Genomic DNA, 26,257 nt, shown 5'->3' with positions numbered 1-26,257 from the left:
AAAAGAGCTAATTCTGTTGATATCCTTGATAATGTATAATCAAATAAATGGTAGTCCTGATTAACTGAAACCACTAATTAATAAAACTTTTTTTCTTTTTTCTTTTTTTGCTGAGGAAGACTTGTCCTGAGCTAACATCTGTGACATTCTTCCTCTATTTTATATGCAGGTCACTACCACCACAGCATGGCTGCTGACGAGTGGTGTATGTTGGTGCTTGGGAAATGAACCTAGGCCGCTGAAGTGGAGCAGGCAGAACTTAACCACTAGGCCACGGGCCCAGACCCTAATAAATTTTTTTTTTTTTGTGAGGAAGATTAGCCCTGAGCTAACATCCGATGTCAATCCTTCTGTTTTTGCTGAGGAAGATTGGCCCTGGGCTAACACCTGTGCCCATCTTCCTCTACTTTACGTGGGATGCACACCACAGCATGGCTTGACAAGTGGTGCGTAGGTCTGCGTCCGGGATCCGAACCTGCGAACCCCGGGCCGCTGGAGCAGAGCGAGAGAACTTAACCACTACACCACCAGGCCATCCCCAAAACTTTTTAATCTTCCATTTTGAGGAGGTAAAAAGTAAAGAACAACTCATCTTTTGAGTATTTCCTAATCCCTGGACTGTTTTGAATGCTCCTGCTATGAGCTTCCATAGCACCCTTCTTGTTCTTTTCAATAACAGCACTTCTCTCACTTATTGAATTCCTTAATTGTCTGTCTCCCCTAGGAGACTGTAAACTTTGTGAGGGGCAGAGATAGGGTCTATTTTACTCATCACTAAATCTTCAGTTTTGGAATAGTAATCGTACATATTAAGTTCATAATAAATTGCTAAATTAAAAAATATGTTTAAAAAGAAACCTCTAGGCCTCATTCTAATCTAGACTCAATGATTTATTCAACTCAGTCTTCTAAATAATCTCCACTATGGTATCATACAATCAGTATTAATGCTTATAATGATTTAGGGCACTGGAAGATTCTGAATTATTTTCAGTATATTCTGTTTATTAAGGTTAAATTTAAGTGTTTATTTTGTAAACATTTTCAGTAATATAATTTGGAAAAAGGCTTGCTGATTTTCAGTTAATCAGAAAGGTATTTTACAAGAAAACCTGGTGCTAGGTTAAAGTTTAAAGCACACACTTTTATGCTTATAGTTATTAACTCTAATAATATCATCATCAGCAAAAATATCTTCAAGTCAAGTGATAATTTCTTCCCAAAAAGATGAGAAGGTGGAATCAAATGATATTAACCCTCCCTCCTGACCTTTTTAGGGTAATAAAAATTAAGATCTTTCTTATGAATGAGAAAATAAGAAAAGAACCTTTTCAAACTCTTAACATGTACTGTTTTTAATATAAAATCTAGTATTGCTTACTCCTTAAAATTATTTTGGTAGGCTCTCTCTTCTAAGAAAAGGATTGGTAAATGAAATAAAATATGTTCTCTCAATGCTCTGAGGAAAAATTACATTTTGCAATGAAAAGTAAAGGAGATTTTATTTGCCCCAGCATGACGTAGTACAATGTATATAAAGCTTAGTGGCACTCTTTGGTAGCCACTTGGGGTTCAGAGATGAATTTATCAGTAAAGTTCTTGGTTTATAGTAATTTGGTTTCAGCTCTTTAGAAACAAGACACTCTAGTTTCTAGCATACAATTTTGAATGGCTTGCAGTAAGTATATGAACATATTTCAGGAAGAAAGTATGTGGTTGGGAGGAACTAACTATTGATGAGCTGAGTAGAGTACCATCTTAGGTACTTTATGTTTGAGAAGTGGCTGTAAAGTAATGGTTAAAAGTATGGATTCTACAGACACACTTCTAGCTAGAGTTCAGTTCCCAGCTCAGCCACTTTGAAACTAGTAACTCTGGGCAAGTTATTAACTTACGTCTCAGTTTCCTTTTCCATATAATGAAGATAGAAATAGCTATCTCACAAGGTCATTGGGACAATTAAATAGGTTAATTATATGCAGAGTGTTTACAACAGTAACTGGTACAGTGATTGTTTAATAACTATTAGCTAGTATCATATATACTAATTAAAGTTATTTTTCTCCCCTTTTTCCATTACTTGAGGATCTAAAAGGCATTGTTTTTGCAATCAGAAATAAAGAAATGCCAAAATGAAGACAATTTTACTGTTTATTCCTAAAATAAATGAATAAAAATTTACTGAATTTCTATATATGCAAGGGGCAGTTCTAGGTGCTATGGGGAGGCGAAGGAGGATCTTGCACACAAGGAGCAGAATACCATCATGTCATGGTTTTGTATCATAGTTTTGTATCATAATCACTTGAGGAAGGTCAATGTGGGTCCAGACACCTACCTGTATGTGTAAACTCCCCAGCTGATGCTGAGATTTCTTGGTGTAGTGATAAAAATTGTAGTCTTCACAGTCAGAAATCTCAGATCTCTGACTGTAATTTGAATCCCAGATCTACCAATAACTAGGTATGAAACTTTTGTGAACCTCAGGTTTCTCACTCTTTTCAAGTTTAAACAAGATTAATGCAGTGCACAAAGCACAATGCTGGGAGACGGTGAGCACACAATTACATTATTAGTGGCAGACTCCAGGATGGATAAAAGACAAAAACCAATAAATAACTTATGCCAGGTTAGAGATAAAGGCCAGAAAATGAGAACAACAGGAAATTAACGAGCACTTTTTAACACTGGGGTGGCCAAAGTCTCAAGAGATGAAACTAGTACTGGGTTTTGAAGGATTGGAAAGATTCAGAAAGCTCTTGTGTGTGTGCACATGTGCCTGCACATGTGTGTGCATGCTCCTGTGTGATTTTTCGAAGAAGGAGCAATGTGAACAAAGGCATGATGGGGGTCTCTGCAAGAAATATTTAGAGACTAGGGTATCTACTTAATCCTGGAATATTTGAAGTGGAAGATTCTTGGAAGTAAAGCTAGGAAGAAAGATTGAAACCAGGTGATGGAGTACCTAGATAATTAGGCTAAGGGTTCTATGCTATACGAAATGGGAGAAGGCAAGGTTTTTTGGTTTGTTTTTAGCATAGTAATGAAAAACACAGTGTTTTAGGAAGGCCAATCTCTGTAATTGTAGAAATAAATAAAAAAAAATGACACAGACTTTTCTGTAAATAAACTTGGGTCCTAATCAATGTGTGACTAATGTTCTTAAAAGGCTATAAAACTACTCAGTTAGGTGTAATACATGCTTAAATGGATTTTTGTGACAAGTTTTAATCAAATCTAGTTAGAAAGTGTAGCTCTCTAATTTGGCTATTTGTGGAAATTTCTCCAATTTATACAGCTAGTTAGGTAGATTTGATCAAATCACAATATCTCTTCCTCAAGAAGAGGAAGTTGCTTCATATAGCTAGTTCCCAACTTACTAGTAAGTGAATTGGCAAGATGGATATTTCAAACCTAGAATGCACTACCCCGCTCTCTCTATAAATGGTAGTAAAGCTCTGCTATAAATAAAAATTCACGAATAAAAACTGATACGGCCTAAAATGTAGTTAAAATACTGTGCATATACAATGACAACAAAAGTGGAATGAATTTTTTCTATTAATTACTGTAAAATATATTTGAATATATCAAACACCTAAAAATACCTAATATACTTAATTCTTGATATATCTATCTATCTATACAGATGTATCTGATATGACCTCCTTTGGGCCAAGCTCATTGGCTAAACTCCAATGACAAAAATCTCAAGAGGGACAAAGGAGAAGAATGGAGAAACACTAACACCAAAGGGACAGGCGAAATGTGGCTAAGGAAAGGTAGATAAGTATCTTTTGGGTAAAAAGAAAGAGGGGAGATGGAAGTTTCTTATATACAGCCCTTGTTTTATTTATTTAAAATGATATTTTTAATAGGAAGTATATTTATAAGGTTCAAAAATGAAAAAACATAAAAAGATATAGAGGGAAAACTTTCACTCCATCCTTGTTTCCCATTTCATGCACAACCACCCCATAAGTAAACACTGTAATTACTTTTGGAAGATCTTTCATGATTTATTATTATTTTTTTAATAGTCTGTGGCATGTTAGTTACCTCTAGTATTTGTTTTTCCCTTCTTCCACAGTAATAATCCCCTGAATTTTTTAATCTCCTGGATTTTAGTTGGACACCCGGTCACCCTAACCAGAGGCATTTTTTTAGCCCTCTTTTCTAGCTAGAAGTGGTCAATTAAGCTATGGCCAATGAGAATGTGAGGAGAAGTGATGTGTACCATCTCCAGGGTATGTCCTTAAAGAAAGAAGGTGTATTTCATATCGCTTTTTCTTCTCTTCCCCTTTTCCATTCTGTCTGGGACATGGACATAGTGGTGAGCCATCTTGGACCATGCAGATGAGCGCAATATCTTAGAGATGGCAGATCAAGATAGCAGTAACCTGAGTCCCTGTATCACCTTTGGGGCAGAGAATTCCATACAAGCACTAACTGCTTACCTTTGAACTATAATGCACAAGAAAAAAAAAGTTCATATCATTTGTCTTAGTCTTCTATTGCTGTGTAACATTAGCACAAACTTAGTAGTTTAAAAAAACATCCATTTATTAGCTCACAGTTCTGTAGTTCAGAAGTCCGGGCATAGTCTGACTGGGTTCTCTGCTCAGGGTCTCATAAGGTGAAAATTAAAGTGTCGGCTAGGGTGTGTTCTCATCCAGAGGTTGGAGTCCACTTCCAAACTTGTGTGGTTGTGGCAGAAATCAGATTCTTGAGGCTGTGGTACTAAGGTCCTCATTTCGTTGCTGCCTGTCAGCTGAGTTCCACTCTCAGCTAGAGGCTACCCACATTCCTTGCCACATGGCCCATTCCTGAATCTCTTACTTCCAAGAAAGTCCAGTCCCTTTTTAAGGGCTCATTTGATTAGGTGAGGTTGATCCCAGACAGTCTCTCTTTCTTAAGTCAGGTGCACCATATAACATAACACAATCATGGAAGTAAAATTCCTCACATTCATAGTCCCAGGGATTATGTACAGTGTGTATAATAAGGGGCAATGATCTTGAGGGCCATTTTAATATTATGCCTACCACATCATTTAAGCTCTGGCTTCAGGTCTCCCCTACAAACTTTTTTTTTTTGGTAAACATAAAAATAAATTTTATGGGGCCAGCCCAGTGGCGCAAGCAGTTAAGTGCGCATGCTCCACTGCGGTGGCCCGGGGTTCACCGGTTTGGATCCCGGGCACACACCGATGCACTGCTTGGCAAGCCGTGCTGTGGTGGCGTCCCATATAAAGTGGAGGAAGATGGGCACGGATGTTAGCCCAGGGCCAGTCTTCCTCAGCAAAAAAAAAAAAAAAAAAAGAGCAGGGTTGGCAGATGTTACCACAGGGCTGATCTCCTCACAGGAAAAAAAAAAAAAAGAAAATAAATTTTTAAAATTTATTTTTTCAAAATTGTGGTTAAAACACACGTAACATAAAATGTACTACTGTAACCATTTTTAAGTGCACAGTTTAGTGGCATTAGGTACATTCACATTGTTGTACAATCATTACCACCATCCATCTTCAGAACTTTTGTCATCTTCCAAAACTAAAACTCTGTACCCATTAAAAAATAATTCCCCATTTCCCCCCTGATCCCTAGCAATCAACCATTCTACTTTCTGTCTCTATGAATTTGACTAAGTAGAATCAAACAGTATTTGTTCTTTTGTGTCTGGCTTATTTCACTTATCTGCTACATACTTTTGAACTTAAATCTTAATACACATCAAAAAAGACTGAGGAGGAGTTGCCAGTGAGATAGGAGAAAGACCAGGAAAATATGTAAACTATAGAAGGAACAGTCAAGAGAACAGTATTTCAAGAAGGAGGGAATAATACACTGTATCAAATGCTGGTAGAGAGGTCAAATATGATGAGAACCAAGACCACTTATTTTGGCAACATATAGGTCATTGGTGACCTTGACAAGAGTGTCTAGAAGTAGTAACAGTATATGATCATCATGGTTACTACTATTATGGATTATTTTCCCAAAGTATGAGAATTCTGGAGTCAATCTGAGTGTTATTAAGCTGTGTAATAATCCATTTAGCCCAAACACAGTCCCTTTGGCCTCCATTTCCAAATCACTTCATGATGAAATGAGATTTTAAAAGAAATATTTCAGGGAAAAACATGGATAGTACAAAAAAATAAGAGATTACCTATACGTTGCACGTAACTATCTACTGAGATCATTTATTCCATTAAAAAAATATTTACTGAGTGCCTACACTGTGCCAGGAAAATAGACTTCATTATAATTGCACATTTCCTTAATTGTTTCAGATATAAAAAGTTAAAAATGTTTAGAAATTAATTTGGATGGTCAGTAAAGACAGTATGTCTATTGGGCTAACCATAACCTAAGCAAACAAGTAATGATGCTAATTCTAATCAAAGGCCTTCGGAAAATTTGATTCTAATAAAAATCTAATCATAATAATCTAGGGAGAAGCAAGTATCTGAGAAATTAAGAACAGATAGCAAAATTTTTCTTCTATAGAAAACACATTATTTCTAATTTTCTATCCATTACCTAAGACATAACAACTACTTTTAAACAAAAATAATTGACCATGGAATGATCATTTAATTTTAAAAAAACAACCTCCCTCTCATAAAAACATGTTACCATTTTCTTTTACTTAGACATACTTATTTTACAACTGTTTAGTATTATATATTCAAAAGGCGGCTTTAAAAATCAAACAGAAACTGCCCTAGATATGCAGTTCTTAAGAGTTGTTAGTTTAACATCTGCTTAAAATACAGATGCTCTAGCTCTTCTTTAACTTTTGACTCTCCTAATTATTTAAAGCATCCAAATTCATTTTTCTTTCTTGCCTTTAAAACTATCTAATCTTTCCATTTTTTCCATTCTAAGTCAATCTGTTTTCCAATCCTCCTCATTTCCCAGCTGTTATCCTATCTTAACCTTTAGTAAGAGATTTATTTCCTAAAAGGGAAAGGGAGAGAGAACTGCATCAAAAATTAACTTTTTATATCCATATTTCTGCCTATGTAATAAAATACTACTTTGTGAGGCCAGTTCAGAGAAGGCATAGATCTTGATAGCTCTATTTTAGTCACTAACCAACATAAAAATGTCAGAATGCAACAGGTTTAAAAACATTTATTGAAAAGTTAATACAAGCTATTTCATACATTTCTATTTCTGGGTCTTAATTTCTGTTTGCTGCTACTCATTAAAATTTTTTTAAATCGAGATTTGTGTCACTTATTTTAACAGAACTCACTAAACTTGTTTAGATTTCTTACTTCCAAGAGAATAACTTTAACAGTAATATTTTATTCATTAGGAACATAAAGAATTGATGATAACTGAATTTGCCTATATTTTCCTTTTTAGCATAAATGTTACAATTTTCTCTTAACTAAGTCAAATATAACATGATTTCTCTCAAAAAGTAACATTTAACAGCTTTTAGGGACAACCTGGGACTATTACATAAAGCACTCAGGATGAGTCATAGTCATTCATTTAACCTAAAATGGGCTAAATTTATGAATGGATGATTGTTATGATTCATTTTCACAAACAAGACTCATTAATGTATCCAAACTAGTATTTTAAGCCTCTCTACTGGAATTGATGTTTATATCTTAGAAGGAGAAATTGTAAAGGGCAAAGTTTTTAATATAATAATGTGATTTCCACCAGTATAAAAAATAGTTACCTATACTTTAGAGCATTTTCTAAGGGTAGTTAAGATTTTCTAAGTAATATATAAAGGACATAACTTCTCCATGGTTTAGTTTGCTAAATTATGAAATAAGTAAATAATGCCTACTCATGTGGGAATGAGAATCTACTACATATAGTTTTGAGTTGAGTTACTTATAATTTCCATGGAACCTAAAGAACTTGGTTAAGTTCAGTCAGATCTGTAGTAGTGCGCCAAAGATAATCAGCGGTCTTACAAAAAAATTCTTAGAATACTGATCTCCCTATTATTAAAATAAATTTAAGATATAGCATAAGATATTAGCATAGTTATGACCACCTAAAAACCTGAGAGCTCGTGGAAACTTGTTAAATCTAATTTGCACTAGCCCATCCTCATTTCACATATGTGAAAAATAACGGCCAGAATTTAAGTAATCTACCCAAGGCTATAGAATCATAAAATTTTAGACTTATGAAGAAACTTAAAGGGCATCAACTCCAACCATCCACTCAAAAGAAATTAAACCTCCTAACAGTACCATCAAGTGAAGATCCAGCACATGTATTACCACCTACAAAGATGGATGGGGAACTGATCACTCCTGAGCCTCTTTGACAGCTTTCTTTCTTTTGCTGAGGAAGATTTGCCCTGAGCTAACCTCCACTGCCTATCTTCCTCTTTTTGTATGTCAGCCGCTGCCACAGCATGGCCACTGACAGACAAGTGGTGTAGGTCCATGCATGGGAACTGAACCAGGGCCGCCAAAATGGAGTGTGCTGAACTTAACCACCAGGCCACCAGGGCTGGCCCAATAGCTTTCTTTACAGAGTTCTTCCTCATACTGAGCTAAATCTGTTTACCTATAACTCCCACCCATTGGTCCTAAAAACCCAGGTTGACTTACTCCCAGACCTGTGCCGTTAACAATGCAACATTCACGTATTTTGTTATTTCTTTAAAATTTTATTGTTGTGAATTTAGGAAGAAAAGTCATATGTATAATATTTCATGCTGCTAGTTACAGTAACTGTAGCAAAAAGTTGTAGTGACCATGATATATAAAACAAGAGACATTTAACTTCTAATAAATTTCAGAATTATTTTTAGTATCAAAGCCCTGACACTTAGATCTAACAAGACTCAAAGGGGCTGATGTGTGGTTGTATATACGTCTAAGGCATTCCAGGATATCAGAGCAGGTCACTAAGACTCCTACTTGCATGACAACTCCATCTTCCTCTCCCCCCCTATAAAGACATCCTGGGAGAAAAGGGCTTTGATTAGATTTATGGGCATAAGGATTCAGACTAGAACACAGAGAAGAACAAAGCCAGGAGTTCCAACTCTTGGAGGTCAGAGAACTCACTCTGAGGTAACAGAGTTGGGATTAATGCGATACAGGGCTTGTAAGTAGATAACAAAATACTGTATTTATTAAGGATCTCAAAAGTCATCTGGCTCAGTCAAGGTGACTTGCTAAAAAAATACTCCGCAAAAGAGATGGCAAATATGAAAGAGCAGACTCATTGCGGGAGGGAAGACAGATGTGGTTATACTCGCCATGATCTGAGAACACACAGAGAAAAAGAAAGTGGTAAGTACTGGTTGAGACAAACCTTCCCTTAACTTCAAAAACCCCTATAATGGCAGGAAGAGTCAGGATCAGATAATGAGGAGACAAGGTAAGAACAGAAACGCAGTGATGAACAGCAGCAGCAGTGAAAAGAAGAAAAATGGGAACAAAGTGCTAACAATAACTGCCCCAGGAGCAACAGTGCTGGTCACTTCTTGAATGAGGCGACAGTAGAAGCAACAAGGGCCAAATAAACCCCCACTGTCAGACTGGAAAGTGACACCAACAGGAACAATGGTGAGAAGACATCAGTAACTGCTGCAAAGCTGGTCAGAGCCACCTGGAAGCAAAAAGGAAAGCACCTTGGAGGTGGGGCTTAATGTCTTACTAACACTAGAGGGTGAAGGAGCTGGGAATCAACACACTCTGGGATTGTTAGCTAGGCTCTTGGTTTCCCTAAGTAAGGTGAGATATGAGAAAACAAAGGTGATACTTGTCAACAAACTTTAATTCACCTTGACACTTTTTCTATACATAAGAGTCAAATCAGGGCCGGCCCCGTGGCTTAGCGGTTAAGTGCGCGCACTCCGCTGCTGGCGGCCCGGGTTCGGATCCCGGGCGCGCACCGACGCACTGCTTCTCCGGCCATGCTGAGGCCGCGTCCCACATACAGCAACTAGAAGGATGTGAAACTATGATGTACAACTACCTACTGGGGCTTTGGGGGAAAATAAATAAAAATTATTAAAAAAAAAAAAAAAAAGAGTCAAATCATAAGAAAATAAGCAGAAATCCAGAATTTGGTCAAATGATCAACATCCTGGCGTTATCTATGGCTTACTATTTATGTATTTAAATTAAAATTTCCAGTACCATGCTGTTTGGGTTACTATAGCTTTGTAGTATATTTTGAAATCAGGGAGTGTGATACCTCCAGCTTTGTTCTTTTTTCTCAGGATTCCTTTACCTATTCCGGGTCTTTTGTTGTTCCATATAAATTTTAGGATTCTTTGTTCTATTTCTGTGAAAAATGTTGTTGGAACTTTGATAGGGATTGCATTGAATCTATAGATGGCTTTAGGAAGTATGGACATCTTAACTATGTTAATTCTTCCAATCCAAGAGCACGGAATATCTTTCCATTTCTTTGTGTCTTCTTCAATTTCTTTCAGAAATGTTTTATAGTTTTCGGTGTACAGATCTTTCACCTCTTTGGTTAAGTTTATTCCTAGGTATTTTATTCTTTTTTTTGCAATTGTAAATGGGATGGTATTCTTAATTTCTCTTTCTGCTACTTCATTGTTAGTGTACAGAAATGCAACTGATTTTTGTATGTTGATTTTGTATCCTGCAACTTTACCATATTCGTTTATTACTTCTAAAAGTTTTCTGGTGGATTCTTTAGGGTTTTCTATATATAAAATCATGTCATCTGCAAATAGTGACAGTTTCACTTCTTCCTTTCAATTTGGATCCCTTTTCTTTCTTTCTCTTGCCTGATTGCTCTGGCTAGGACTTCCAATACTATGTTAAATAGGAGTGGTGACAGTGGGCATCCTTGTCTGGTTCCTGTTCTTAGAGGGATAGCTTTCAGTTTTTCACCATTGAGGATGATATTAGCTGTGGGTTTCTCATATATGGTCTTTATTATGTTGAGGTACTTTCCTTCTATACCCATTTTATTCAGAGTTTTTATCATAAATGGATGCTGTATCTTGTCAAATGCATATGATTTCCTTCATTAAGTAGTAGATAATAACAACAATAAACAAACACATAGGGACAGAGAGTGGATTGGTGGTTACCAGAGGGGAAGGGGGGAGGGAGGAGGGTGAAAGGGATAATTCGGCACATGTGTGTGGTGATGGGTTGTAATTAGTACTTGGGTGGTGAACATGATGTAGTCCATGCAGAAATAGAAGTATAATGATGTACACCTGAAATTTTTACAATGTTATAAACCAACGTTACTGCAATAAACAAAAAATTAAAAAAAAAAAATTTCCATATTACTCTACTATCTTAACTGGTGCTCATACTGAAGACTCTGAGGCACTAAAATATCCCTAAGTATAAAAGTATATTTTTAGTATATAGTAGTTACCAAGGCAAACAAGTATACCAATATACTTAAAAATATTTTAGCAGTTTATTTTAATAAATATTGACAGAAGGCCTACTAAGCAAAAGGCATTATTTTAGCATAGAGAATCAAAGATGAAAAAGAGACAAGTTCTGTTGCTAAGGAAACCAAATAGAAGGAAGTTAATATTCCTTGAACACTTTAGTTAAGGTTTTAGGTATCAAGATAAAGACAGCATCATTGTTTACGCTCCTATAAGATTCAGAAGTTTAGTGAAAGTTTCTCTCCCAAGTGTTTATTTCATCAGGAATTCCGACAAATAAATTAATTAGTTGGTATCCTGTTTATAGGTCTATTACAAGCAATAACCATTCACCAGCTCAATTACTTCACGAAAAATGCCTGTGCACAGATAAACTTGTTAAATTTAAGACTCTCATTCAGAATAGTCACTCCCAAAATTAACTCAAGAGATCTCAGTTTAATTAACATGTTATTTTGGAATCAAAGAATCTTTAGTTAGAATGAATGTTGGAGTTTACCCAATCAAACTGCTTTTTCTATGCAAGATTTACTTTTATAATATCATCCAACCAGTACATAATAGCACATATAATGATGAGATTCTAACAAAGCAACGACTCCATTTTTATACAGCCATAATTATTGGACAGTTCTTCCCTGTGAGTCAAAATGTGCTTCCCTGTAACTCTCACCTGGTTAGTCTAAATTCTGCCCTCTAAAGGTACAGAGAACAATGTCTTCCAAGTCATAGTTCTCTTTTCTAGGTTAAATATCCTTCAACTATTTTTATAGTCTTTTATAAGAATAATTTCATGATTCTTTGCTCTCTTGGTTACCCTCCTGGGTTCAATCTCAGTTCGTCAATAATTCTTTTAAACTAAATACTTCTCTTAAAATATTAAAAGGATGCCATCTAACCAGAGCACTATGCTATCTGTTCTGAACTTATATTTGTTTTTGTAGCCCAAGATGTCATTTGTTTTCACTTTTGCAAATGAGATTCAATCGGTGACTCATATTTAGCTCTAGTTCTACGAAAATAAGTCAGTTCTATTAATAAAGTTAAGTCCTCCTCTCTTGCACTGTAGTGGACACTGTCATTTGTTTTGGTGCATAGGATCTGAAGACCCTTTGTGCGCTGGAGGAGTTATCTTGGTGTGAGGTAAAGACCACTGCTCCTATAGGAGCTGATAACCTAAGAGGCAGTGGTGGGTAGCTACAAGATTCCTGTTGCAGAAGTGCTATCTGTGCTGGAAGCAAGTAATGTTGAGTTCTTAGCAAAGAAAGAAAATGAGTATGATCAAGGCATTGACGATGATTTCCTAATCAGACCAGTTCTGTAGCATGGTTTTGGAGCATTGTTCCTGAAGCTCAGCCTTAAGTCTGGTTCTCTAGCCCTCCCAAAGATTCTATGACATCCAGTATAATTTTCTTAAAGTAGGATTTTTAAAAAATTTTGAAACAATCACAAACTTACAAAAAAAGTCGCATATCCAGCTGGCACAAAGAACTTTCTTCCCTAAAACATTTGAAAGTAAAATGCTGACATGATGGTCTATCACCTATGGAATACTTTAGTATGCATTTCCTATAGATAAGAACATTCTCCTATATAACAACACAACCATGAAAACCAAGAAATTAACACTGACACTTTATTACTACAAGTTGAATTGTGTCCCCCCAAAAAGATATGTTTAAGTACCAGTACCTCAATGTGACTTTATTTGGGAAGAGGGTCATTGCAGATATAATTAGTTAAGATGAGGTCATGCTAGAGTAGAGTGGGCCCCTAATCCAATACGGTATCATTATAAGAAGACAGCCATGTAAAGACACAGAGACACAGGAAGAATGCCACTCATTCTTGAAGATACCTTCCTGAGCCTGCTTAGACTCTGAGTCTCTGTACTGGGCTACCTCACTGTGTGAATTCCCTCCTCATTCTGTTTGGGCTCTGACTCTCTACACTAGGCTGTTCTCCTATGTGATGAACTCCTCACCCAAGTTAGGCTGACATCCCACTCTGGGACAATGCAGCTCACCTCCTCTACTCCCACCAGTGCAGTGTTGCTATAGACTGAATGTTTGTGTCCCCTCAAAATTCACATGTTGAAATCCTAACCCCAATGTGATGGTATCAGGAAGAGGGGCCTTTGGGAGGTGATGAGGTCATGAGGGTGGAGCCCTCATGAATGGGATTAGTGTTCTTATAAAAGAGATCCCACTCAACAACAAAAAAACTACCAACCCAATTAAAAAATGGGCAAAAGACCTGAACAGACATTTCTCCAAAGAAGATATACAGATGGCCAACAGACACATGAAAAGATGTTCAAAATCACTAACTATCAGGGAAATGCAAATCAAAACTACAATGAGATATCACCTCACGCCTGTCAGAATGGCTATAATTAACAAGACAGGAAACAACATGTGTTGGAGAGGTTGTGGAGAGAAGGGAACTCTCATACACTGCTGGTGGGAGTGCAAACTGGTGCAGCCACTATGGAAAACAGTATGGAGATTCCTCAAAAAATCAACGATAGAACTACCATATGATCCAGCTATTCCACTGTTGGGTATTTATCCAAAGAACTTGAAAACACCAATTTGCAAAGGTACATGCACCCCTGTGTTCATTGCAGCCTTATTCACGATAGCCAAGACTTGGAAGCAACCTAAGTGCCCATCAAGGGACGAATGGATAAAAAAGCTGTGGTATATATATATACAATGGAATACTACTCAGCCATAAGAAACGATGAAATCCAGCCATTTGTGACAACATGGATGGACATTGAGGGCATGATGCAAAGTGAAATAAGTCAGAGGGAGAAGGTCAAATACCGTATGATTTCCTTCATTAAGTAGTAGATAATAACAACAATAAACAAACACATAGGGACAGAGATTGGATTGGTGGTTACCAGAGGGGAAGGGGGGAGGGAGGAGGGTGAAAGGGATAATTGGGTACATGTGTGTGGTGATGGGTTGTAATTAGTATTTTGGTGGTGAACATGATGTAATCTATGCAGAAATAGAAGTACAATGATGTACACCTGAAATTTTTACAATGTTATAAACCAATGTAACTGCAATAAACAAAAATTTAAACAAAAAAAAAAAAAAAAAAAAAAAGAGATCCCAGAGAGCCCCCTTTGCCATGTGAGGACACAGCAAGAAGTCAGCAGTCTGCAACCCAGAAGAGGGCTCTCACCAGAACCCGACCATGCTAGCACCCTGATCTTGGACTTCCAGCCTCCAGAACTGTGAGAAATAAATTTCTGTTGTTTATAAGCCTCCTAGTCCATGGTATTCTACTATGGCAGCCCTAATAAACTAAGACAAGTGTCTATATTGTTTTGCCCCACCTAATGGCTTTAGGACTGAACTGTTAGGAAGGAAAGAGAAGAAGAAGAGGAAGCATCTCAATATCATCTTAATAAACTCCTTTTGTGTTTAATAGTCAAGAGTCAGTTTCAAAAAGGAACTCTGACTAATACACATCTCTACAGTAACAGTGCAGTTAATTTTTTAAATCAAAATGCAGAACTTTGTATTTACTCCTATTAAATTTTATCCTATTGGTTTTGACCTATCATTTCAATACAGTCTGATGTTCTTGAGTTTGACATTTATTTAATATTATTAGTTGTCCTTGGTAACTTTCTGACACCTGAAAATTTTATAAACATGTCATTTATTTTTGTCAAAGCTATTGATTAGAAATGCACAGAAAGAGAGCACTAGAGAACAAAGTCCTGGAAGAAAGCTCTAAACTGGCAATGGGCCAGTGATCAAATTTTATTTCATCTTACCATAAAGATATATAAGAAAGTCTGTCAAACAAGCTTGAGGAAATAAGTAAATAGTGCTTGCTTATTCACTTTTGTCTCCTTCTGAATACTGAATGAATGGATGAAGAATATATAAAGTCCTCACTGTTGCTGAAATGCAATTGTGGAAGTAATGTTGCAAAAACAAATCATCAAAATGTAGATCTGGTTAATCCATGATCAACATAATTAAGGTTTACATATCTGATGTACATCTTGGGTTCTGTGATTCCACAGATATAAACAATACTTACAAAACAATACATACACACACACACACACACACACCATCTATTAATGAGCGTCAGTGTAACGGTCTTAAACAAGTGTAAGACAGGATGCAAAAATAATCACTAAATTGCTTACTATAATCTGACCGATATAACAGTAAGTGGCAGAGCTGGAACTCAAACCCAGGTACCATGTGCTTAACTATTGCCCTATAGGTTAATAAAATTAAACAATCATCAATATCTTTGCTTGTCTTTTTTTTTTTTTTTTTTTTTTAAAGATTTTATTTATTCAGTTTTTCCCCCCAAAGCCCCAGTAGATAGTTGTATGTCATAGGTTCACATCCTTCTAGTTGCTGTACGTGGGACTCGGCCTCGCGTTGGACAGAGAAGTGGTGCCTCGGGGCGCTCCCGGGATCCGAACCCGGGCCGCCAGCATCAGAGTGCGCGCACCTAACCGCTAAGCCACGGAGCCGGCCCTCTTGTCTTAAAATACATAATTTGAAGGGGCCCAGAGCATATAAAAGCTATTCAGGCATAGGTGGTCTGTATATTCTTTTTGCTTTTTTATAACTTTTTCACTTGCATGTAGCAGCATGGAATCAAACCAAAGTAGAAGTGCCATAACAATGCAAAATCACTAGAAATTTAATTAATAAATTCTTATTCTTTAGTCCTATTAATTCATATTTTTTTATTGTGAAATTTTTGTTGTACATTATTGTTTTTCAGTCACCATATAAATGCATCCTTTCACCCCTTGTGCCCACCCTCCAACCCCCTTGCCCCTGGTAACCACCAAACAGTTCTATCTGTCCGTGTGTTGGTTTATCTGCCACATATGAGTGAAATCATGCATTGTTTGTCTTTCTCTTTCTGGCTTATTTTGCTTAACATAATACCCTCCAGGTCCATCCATGTTGTTGCAAATGGGATGATTTTGTCTTTTTTTATGGCTGAGTATTATTCCATTGTATATATATATACCACATCTTCTTTATCCAATCATCAGTCAAAGATACCTGGTTTGCTTCAATGTCTTGGCTATAGTGAATAACGCTGCAATGAACATAGGGGTGCATAAGCCTCTTTGGATTGTTGATTTCAGGTTTCTTGGGTAGATACCCAGAAGTGGGATAGCTGGATCATAAGGTATTTCTATTTTTAATTTTTTGAGGAATCTCCATACTGTTTTCCATAGAGGCTGCACCAGTTTGCATTCCTACCAGCAGTGAATTAGGGTTCCTGTTTCTCCACAGCCTCTCCAGCATTTGTTGTTTTTGGTCTTGGTGATTACAGCCATTCTAACGGGTATAAGATAATATCTTAGTGTGTTTTTTATTTTTTTTTGTGAGGAAGAACAGCCCTGAGCTAACGTCCATGCTAATCCTCCTCTTTTTGCTGAGGAAGACCAGTTCTGAGCTAACATCTATTGCCAATCCTCCTTCTTTTTGTTTTTCTCCAAAGCCCCAGTAGATAGTTGTATGTCATAGTTGCACATCCTTCTAGTTGCTGTATGTGGGACACAGCCTCAGCACGGCTGGAGAAGCGGTGTGTCGGTGTGCAGCCAGGATCCGAACCTCGGCCGCCAGCAGCGGAGCACCGGCACTTAACCGCTAAGCCACGGGGCCGGCCCCTTAGTGTGGTTTTGATTTGCATTTCCCTGATTAGTGATGTTGAGCATCTTTTCACATGCCTGTTGGCCATCTGTATATCTTCTTTGGAGAAGTGTCTGTTCATTTCCTCTATTTTTCGATTGGGTTGTTTTTTTGTTGTTCAGTAGTGTGAGTTCTTTATATGTTATGCAAATTAATCCCTTCTTGGATATATGGTTTGCAAATATTTTTTCCCAGCTGGTGGGTTGCCTATTCATTTTGATCCTGGTTTCTTTTGCCTTGTAGAAGCTCTTTAAAGTGATGAAGTCCCACTTGTTTATTTTTTCTTTTGTTTCCCTTGTCCGAGTAGACATGGAAGTCGAAAAGATCCCTTTATGGCCAATGACAAATATTGTACTACCTATATTTTCCTCCAGGAGTTTTATAGTTTCAGGTCTCACCTTCAGGTCTTTGATCTATTTTGAATCAATTTTTGTGTATGGCGAAAAAAGATGGTCTACATTCATTCTTTTCCAAGCGGCTATCCAGTTTTCCTAGCACCATTTATTGAAGAGACTTTCCTTTCTCCATTGCATGTTCTTAGTTCCTTTGTCAAAGATTAGCTGCCCATAGATGTGAGGTTTTATTTCTGGGCTTTCAATTCTGTTCCATTGATCTGTGTGTCTGTTTTTGTACTAGTACCATGCTGTTTTGATTACTATCACTTTGTAGCATGTTTTGAAGTCAGGGATTGTGATGCCTCCAGCTTTGTTTTTTTTTCTCAGGATTGCTTTAGCTATTCAGGGTCTTTTGTTGCCACATATGAATTTTAGTATTCTTTGTTCTATTTCCGTGAAGAATGTTCTTCGGATTCTGATTGGGATTGCATTGAATCTAATTGCTTTAGATAGTATGGACATTTTAACTATGTTTATTCTTCCAATCCAAGTGCATGGAATATTTTTCCATTTCTTTATGTCATCATTGATTTCACTCAATAATGTCTTATAGTTTTCATTGTATAGGCCTTGCACTTCCTTGGTTAAATTTACTCCTAGATATTTTATTCTTTTTGTTGCAATTGTAAATGGGATTGTCTTCTTGAGCTCTCTGTTAGTTCACTGTTGGTATATAGAAATGCAACTGATTTCTGTAAGTTGATTTTGTACCCTGCAACTTGGCTGTAGTTGCTGATTATTTCTAATAGCTTTCCAATGGATTCTTTAGGGTTTTCTATATATAAGATCATGTCATCTGCAAAGAGTGAGAGTTTCACTTCTTCATTGCCTATCTGTATTCCTTTTATTCCTTTTTCTTGCCTAACTGCTCTGGCCAGAACCTCCAGTACTGTGTTAAATAAGAGTGGCGAGAGTGGGCACCCTTATCTTGTTCCTGTTTTCAGAGGGATGGCTTTCAGTTTTTCCCCATTGAGTATGATGTTGGCTGTGGGTTTGTCATATATGGCCTTTATTATGTTAAGGTACTTTCCTTCTATACCCATTTTGTTGAAAGTTTTTATCATAAATGGATGTTGGATCTTGTCAAATGCCTTCTCTGCATCTGTTGAGATGATCATATGGTTTTTATTCTTTGTTTTCTTTATGTAGTGTATCACACTGATTGATTTGTGGATGTTGAACTATCCCTGTGTCCCTGGCAGAAATCCCACTTGACCATGGTGTGTGATCTTTTTAATGTACTGCTGTATTCGGTTTTCCAATATTTTGTTAAGGATTTTTGCATTTATGTTCATCAGAGATATTGGTCTGTAGTTTTGCTTCTTAGTATTGTCTTTGTCTGGCTTTGGTATCAGGGTGATGTTGGCCTCATAAAATGTGTTGGGAAGTGTTCCATCTTCCTCTATTTTTTGGAATCATTTGAGAAGGATAGGTATTAAATCTTCTTTGAATGTTTGGTAAAATTCTCCAGAGAAGCCATTTGGTCCTGGACTTTTATTTTTGGGGAGGTTTTTGATTACTGTTTCAATCTCTTTACTTGTGATTGGTCTATTCAGATTCTCTATTTCTTCTTGATTCAGTTTTGGGAAGTTGTATGAGTCTAAGAATTTATCCATTTCTTCTAAATTGTCCAATTTGTTGGCATATAGTTTTTCACAGTATTCTCTTATAATCTTCTGTATTTCTGTGGTATTCATTGTAATTTCTCCTTTTTCATTTCTAATTTTATTTATTTGAACTTTCTCTCTTCTTTTCTTGGTGAGTCTGGCTAAGGGTTTGTCAATTTTGTTTATCTTTTCAAAGAACTAGCTCTTTGTTTCACTGATCCTTTCTACTGTTTTTTTGATTTCAATTTCATCTATTTCTGCTCTGATTTTTATTATGTCCCCACTTCTGCTGACTTTAAGCTTTGTTTGTTCTTTTTATAATTCTGTTAGGTGTAGTTTGAGGTTGCTTATTTTGGCTTTGTCTGTTTGTCAAGGTGGGCCTGTATTGCTATGAGTTTCCCTCTCAGGACTGATTTTGCTGCATCCCATATGAGTTGGTAGGGTGTATTTTCATTTTCATTTGTCGCCAGATATGATTTGATTTCTCCTTTAATTTCATCGATGATCCATTGGTTGTTCAGTCGCATGTTGTTAAGTCTCCACAACTTTGTCACTTTCCTGGTTTTTTTCTTGTAGTTGATTTCTAGCTTCATGGCATTATGGTTGGAAAAAGATGCTTGCTATGATTTCAACCTTCTTAAACTTATAGAAGCATGCCTTGTTTCCCAATATATGGTCTATTCCATGCGTGCTTGAGAAGAATGTGTAATCTGCTGTGTTTGGATGGAGTGCTCTATATATATCTATTAAGTCCATCTTGTCAAGTTTTTCATTTAAGTCCATTATTTCCTTATTGATGTTCTGTCTGGATGATCTATCTATTGATGAAAGTGGGGTATTAAGATCCCCTAATATTACTGTGTTGTTGTTAATATCTCCTTTTAGGTTTGTTAATAGTTGCTTTATGTACCTTGGTGTTCCTGTGTTGGGTGCATATATATTTAAAAGTGATATGTCTTCTTGGTGGAGTGTCCCTTTTATCACTATATATTGCCCCTCTGTCACTCATTATCTGTTTATCTTGAAGTCAACTTTGTCTGATATAAGTATGGCAACACGTGCTTTCTTTTGTTTGCCATTAGCTTGGGGTACTGTCTTCCATCCTTTCACTCTGAGCCTGTGTTTGACTTTAGAGCTGAGATGTTTCCTGGAGGCAGCGTATTGTTGGGTCTTGTTTTTTAATTCATCCCACCACTCTGTGTCTTTTGCTGTGAGATTTCAGTCCATTTACATTTAGGGTAATTATTGATATATGAGGGCTTACTGTTGCTATTTTATCACAACTTTTCCGGTTCTTTGGCATTTCTTTTGTTTCTCATCCCGTATGTTTCAGACTACCACTTCAGTTTGGTAATTCTGTATGGGGGTTCTCTTAGTTTTCTTTATTTGTTGTGTGTGACTCTGTTCGGATTATTTGGGTAGTGGTTACCATGAGGTTTGTATAAAAAAATCTCATGGATGTGATAGTCCATTTTCTGATGGCCTCTTATTCCCTTAGACTAAGTCGATTTGATCCCTCCCTCTCCTCTTCCCCTTCTAAGTTATTGTCACATATTCCTTCTTGTGTTGTGAGTTTGTGTTTAAAGTGATGATGTTATATTTATTTTTGGTGTTTTCTTTCCCTTGATCTTTGATTTTCTAATTAAGTATTTGCTAATCTATTCTGATAGAGAGCTGCAATTTTTCTGGTTTTGTCGACCTATTTTCCTCCTTGTTCAAAACTTTGAATCCCCTTTATTTTTTCTTCAGGCATGAGGGCCTTCTTGAGCACTTCTTGTAGTGGAGGTCTTGTGGCAATGAACTCCCTTAGCTTTTGTTTATCTGGGATAGTTATTATTTCTCAATCATATCTGAAGGATATTTTCGCTGGATAGAGTATTCTTGGCTGAAAGCTTTCGTCTTTCAGAATTTTGAATATATCATTCCACTCTCTCCTACCCTGTAAAGTTTCTGCCAAGAAATTGGCTGAGAGCCTGATAGGAATTCCTTTCTATGTTATTTTTTTTTTGTCTTGCTGCCCTTAATATTTTTTTCTTTGTCATTGACATTTGCCAGCTTTACTACTATATGCCTTGGAGAGGGTCTTTTTTTTGTTGATATATTTAGGAGATCTATTGACTTCATTCACTTATATTTCCAGCACCATCCCCAGGTTTGGGAAGTTATCAACTATTATTTTTTTGAATAATCTCTCTGCTCCTTTTTCCCTCACTTCTCCCTCTGAAATATCTATAATCCTTATGTTGCATTTTCTAATTCAGTTGGCTCTTTCTTGGAGAATTTCTTCATTTCTTTTTAGTCTTAGTTCTCTCTCCTCCTCCATCTGGAGCATTTCTGCATTCCTATCATCAATATTGCTAATTCTTTCCTCCATATTGTCAGCTCGTCTTTAAAGATTCCAGATTTTTCTTTATCTCCTCCATTGTGTTTTTCATCTCCAACATTTCTGATTGGTTTTTCTTTATAGTTTCAATCTCTTTTGTGAAGAAGTTCCTGATTTCATAGAACTGTTTATCTGTATTTTCTTGTAACTCATTGAGCATATTTATGATAGTTATTTTGAATTCTCTGTTGTTTAGGTTATAAATTTCTGTGCCTTCAGGATTGATTTCTGGGTGCTTGTCATTTTCCCTCTGGTCTGGAGATTTAATATATTTTTGCTTACTGCTTGAGGGCGTGGGCTTCTTTTTCCTCATGCTGAAAATATCTGGTCGCAGTTTCCGCCTGCTGCCACTGGGTGGGGGTCAAGAGCTGTGTATTCTGAGCCCACTCCAATCCGTGGGCACTCTGACTGACTGCCTGTGCTGGAGTGGTGGGTGGAGGAGGGGCTCTTCACTCTTCCCTCACTATCTGCTCTCCTGGGGTGCTAGCCTGATGAAGACACCTCCGCAACAGTTCAGTCCCCTCTGTATGGGAATTTCCCACAGGCTGCGAGAGAAGTTGGAGAGCGACAGTTTTCCCATTGAGGGCTGCCCCTCCCCCCTCTCTCTGAGAGCTGCGTGGTCCCGGTCCCAGGGTTGCTGCCATTGGGGAAGGAGAGGAGTTCTCCTTACCTCCTTCCCCTTCCTCCGGGGGTTCCAGCACCTCCACCTTCAGATGTAAGGCTGCATGGTTCTCTCAGACGTCTTTTGTGTTGTGTAAACGTCCTCTGTTGGTATATGAATGTCCTTTTTGTTGTATCTTGAGGGGGAGAGTCTAAGGGGGAAAGCTCACTCTGCCATAATACTGACGTCACTCCTCTGTTAGTTTTTGTTTCTATAAATTCTTGACAGGCAATAAAACTACTTTAAAAAGAACAGTCTTTAATTCAAATGCTTATTAATTTACACTGGATTTATCTCAATTCTTTAGGTTCCACTACAGAGGTTTTCTTTTATTGCTATAGTGGCTGTGAAGAGAAAAGTTTTCCTAACTTGATGGTCTTGGGGCCATAGGATGCTATTTTTTTCTCAGCTTCACCGGCATGATTTTCCTCCCTTAAGACTTTCTCTTTCTCTTTGTTATCTGTTGCCTCCACTTCTATTTCTATGCCTACTTTTTACCTAGCTCTAAAATGAGTTCAGGAAGATGTATGCCACATGATAGAAACTAGTGATGGCAAAGGGAAAAAAAGGGAGGAGAGGATGAATTCCAGTAGTCATTAGTCTTTTCCCCTCCTGTCTTCTTCTCTTGCTCAGAGTGAGGGCACACTGATCTTTACAAAGACTTCCACCCCAGCCCCTTGTTCACTAATACTCCTTCCACCTTTATCCCACCTTAATTTTGGGCAAACAAAAACATAAACAAAGAGGGGAGAGCTTTTTACTTTCTGTCTGGTTCCCTTTATCCTTTCCTGTGTTTTTAAAAACTCTGTCCAGTAATTTTAAAACAAAGTCTCCCCTCGTATAATCTGGCATGTAGAGAGAGGAGTCTCCTTTTCTACTGAAGCAGAGAAATGTGCCCCTGGTTAAAAATATCTTCACATGGTAGTCAGTTCTTACTATTAGGATACTTTTGTACTCTAGGCACACTATAAATTAGATAGGCCTTTTTGGTCCTTACTGAAGGGGTACCTGCCACACAAAAAATCAATTTAATTGATTTTATAAAGGAGAAGATTTACAAATTACAGCTACAAATCGACTTTTAAAATACAAGTTATTTAAAATTCAGAGTCTGGTTATCCAACTGTGATTAGCAGTTTTTATATTTTAAGTCACACTGAAAAAGTACTGAGTATCCTCATTTGCAAATGTGTTTGAAAAGATCAGTGTTGTATTAGTTAAAATGCTTCCATTGTAAACAATATTTATTGAAAACAATTTGAAAAGGGACAGATGAATAAACCTAAGGTGTGTGCTCTATTAGAAACCTGCCTTCTAAGAGGTACCCAGTATAAAAATGAAATTATTTTTATGAAAACCTAATTGACAAGTAAAGACAGGTGAAGTTTATTATTGCTTATAAATTCTACTACCTGGTTTCTTTTAAGCCCATAACATGTGGACCCTTTCTATTTGTGAAGCTACTATAACTGCCACACAAAATTTTAAATTAACTTAGAGAAAGTGCTAACTCTCAGACATGTAAGGTTTAGATGGCAGGCTAAAAGTTTCAATTTTAATTATTGAGCTAATTGCTTTTCTGGAAAGAGTTAGGTCCACTTCTTCTTTGAGTAAATAGATTAGACAGCCCAGGTAAGATGGAGGGTACTATAAGTCCTGGTTGACCTGGGACAATCTTGGCTGACATTAGTTGTGTTGGAGTAATTGCTAGGGTCCTCTTTCATTCTCAGAAGTTTGGATGATAAAGCATATGGTCACCCTATTTCTAACACGCTCTTTTCAAATTAAAGCGACAACTATTAGTTAGGTACCAGCTATGTGGAAGGCCAAGAACTGAAGGGGATACAAAGAAATGTAAGAAGTGGTTATCTGCCTTCAAAGGGCTTAGAACTTAGTTGGAGAAACTGAATAAACATTTCAAGTTAAACACACAAAATTTAAATGGCTTTAAAAAAATACAAGAAAGTACATAGTTACTTGCTAAATGAATGGCACAATAATTGGTGTTATGGGGTTTCACAGGAGATGAGGGTCACTTCCTATTAAACAACACCTCAGGACCCACCACCACCATTTATTGAGTGCCTTATATGTGCCAAGTCTGGTTTAGAGTGCTTTTCATGCATATTAGTTAACTCTCACAATTATCCTATGAGGCGTACTATTATTTGCAGGGAGGGGAGTTTTATTGATAAGAAATGTACCTGACAGAAGTTAAATAACATGCAAAAGTTCATACAGCTAGTAAGTGGCAGAGTTGGGATTTAAACCTAGGCTCTCTAATCCCAAAGCCAGTGACCTTTTTATTGGTCTTTTCTTTACATAGGGCAGTGGTTCTTGACTGGGGGTGATTTTGCCCCCCAGGGGACATTTGGTGATATCTGGAGATATTTCTGTTTGTCACAAATGTGTGTGGCGGATGGCTAGTGAGTAGCGCGCGGAGGGGATGCTCACTAAAGACTTAACAAAAAACCTTTTAAAGATAAGATCTGAGCTCAGTCTCAAGCTTTGGTAGGATTTGGATAGGCTGGGGGTGGTGGTGATAAGGGTGAACTCTAGATAAGAAGAATAGTACAGAAAGTACAAGACAGGTTAAAGAGACAGTGAATAAGCCAACTTAGCAAGACTGAGGGGAAACAATATTGAAGGGAAAGTGGAAGCAAGACTAGAAAGATGAAATGATCTTTTAAAAAGACTAAGGAACCTGAACTGGACTCACTGAATATTTTTGAGAAGGAGAGTGACATTAACAATATAATATTACAGACAGATTAATCAAGAAGCCAGGGCAAAGAGACTAACTAGGAGGCTACTGCAATAGTTAAACCATAAGGTATTCAGAGTTTCTTGCCTTGGTATGGTGGCAGTGAGAAACAAAGGAAGAAACCACAAGCATATACACTTTTATGTATCATAAATTTTTGTCGTCTCAAACGATAATAAATTATCATTCTTACCTGTAATGCACTGAAACTGTCCATCTTCTCTTCTTATTGTAAATGCTTCCCCTGGGTTAACTTGTACCAAAATAACCTTAAAATGAAAGAAAGAAGTACTAATCAAAACAAAATCAAATAACAGAGCAAATAATAATCAAAATAGAGCACATCAGTATATCGAAATACTAAATGTTGCCAGTAGGAGAGTAGATGTGAGATGTGAGCTATTTAATCTTATGAAACTGGGAAGGAATACGGGGATTACACATTTTACACATTTGTTAAAAAAGTATTACTTCACTTTTCTGGAGGTCAGACTTAAGCTAAAAGTAAAGGAATGAAAAAAGACAGTGGCAGACTTTTATTGAAAAGTCAATAAACTTCACTCTGAAACAAAGATGGAGTCAAACCACAGACTATGTGGATCATCTATGCTTAATTCACCAGTTGCTAAGTATTGTGTTTTTCTAAAGATAAAGTATAAATTGATCAGTAGAGCATGAGATGAGCATACTTGAACTAGTCTGACATCTCAAATTATACCTGGGAATGTGTTAAATTAATCCCACCATTTTAAGTAGTTTTCTTGTCATTATATAGGTAACACATACTAATTTCATGATATCTGAAACACAGAAAACTGGAAAAAAAATCAGAAGTCTTTCTATCCTAGAATAAACATTGTTAACATTATGATAAATTTCTTAGTCTTGTTCTCTATGCACAGGCTTAATTTTCCCCCTTAAACATAGATATAAGGTCTCCAATTCTGTATCTTTTTTTTTTTTTAAACATTTCTTTTTTTTTTTTTTTTATAATTTTATTTATTTATTTTTTCCCCCAAAGCCCCAGTAGATAGTTGTATGTCACAGCTGCACATCCTTCCAGCTGCTGTATGTGGGACGCGGCCCCAGCATGGCCGGAGAAGCGGTGCGTTGGTGCACGCCCGGGATCCGAACCTGGGCCGCCAGCAGCGGAGCGCGAGCACTTAACCGCTAAGCCATGGGGCCGGCCCTGTATCTTTTTTAAGTTTAATATTATTAGTATTGTTCCCTTAGGACATATATTCCCAGAAATAGAATTCTTGTGCTTGTTGCTAAACTGCTTTTTAAAAAGGTTTTACTAATTCATATTTCCCCTCATAGTCTATGAGAACACCCTTTTACC

The 26,257-nt window shown here is 37.0% G+C and overlaps 1 protein-coding gene across 1 annotated transcript in view; it reads right to left on the bottom strand.

Moving 5' to 3' along the window:
• The window catches only part of FNDC3A (fibronectin type III domain containing 3A), a 181,259-nt gene that overhangs the window by 81,922 nt on the left and 73,080 nt on the right, over positions 1-26,257 (bottom strand). The window contains exon 3 of the mRNA XM_004433662.3: positions 25,109-25,184. Coding sequence (XP_004433719.1) covers positions 25,109-25,184 — 76 coding nt within the window. The remainder of the gene's footprint in view (positions 1-25,108; positions 25,185-26,257) is intronic.

The sequence above is a fragment of the Ceratotherium simum genome, chromosome 10, assembly GCF_057802395.1.
Source record: "Ceratotherium simum simum isolate JZ-2026a chromosome 10, ASM5780239v1, whole genome shotgun sequence".
Taxonomy (NCBI): Eukaryota; Metazoa; Chordata; class Mammalia; order Perissodactyla; family Rhinocerotidae; genus Ceratotherium; species Ceratotherium simum.
This window is presented reverse-complemented; position numbering and strand designations above follow the sequence as displayed.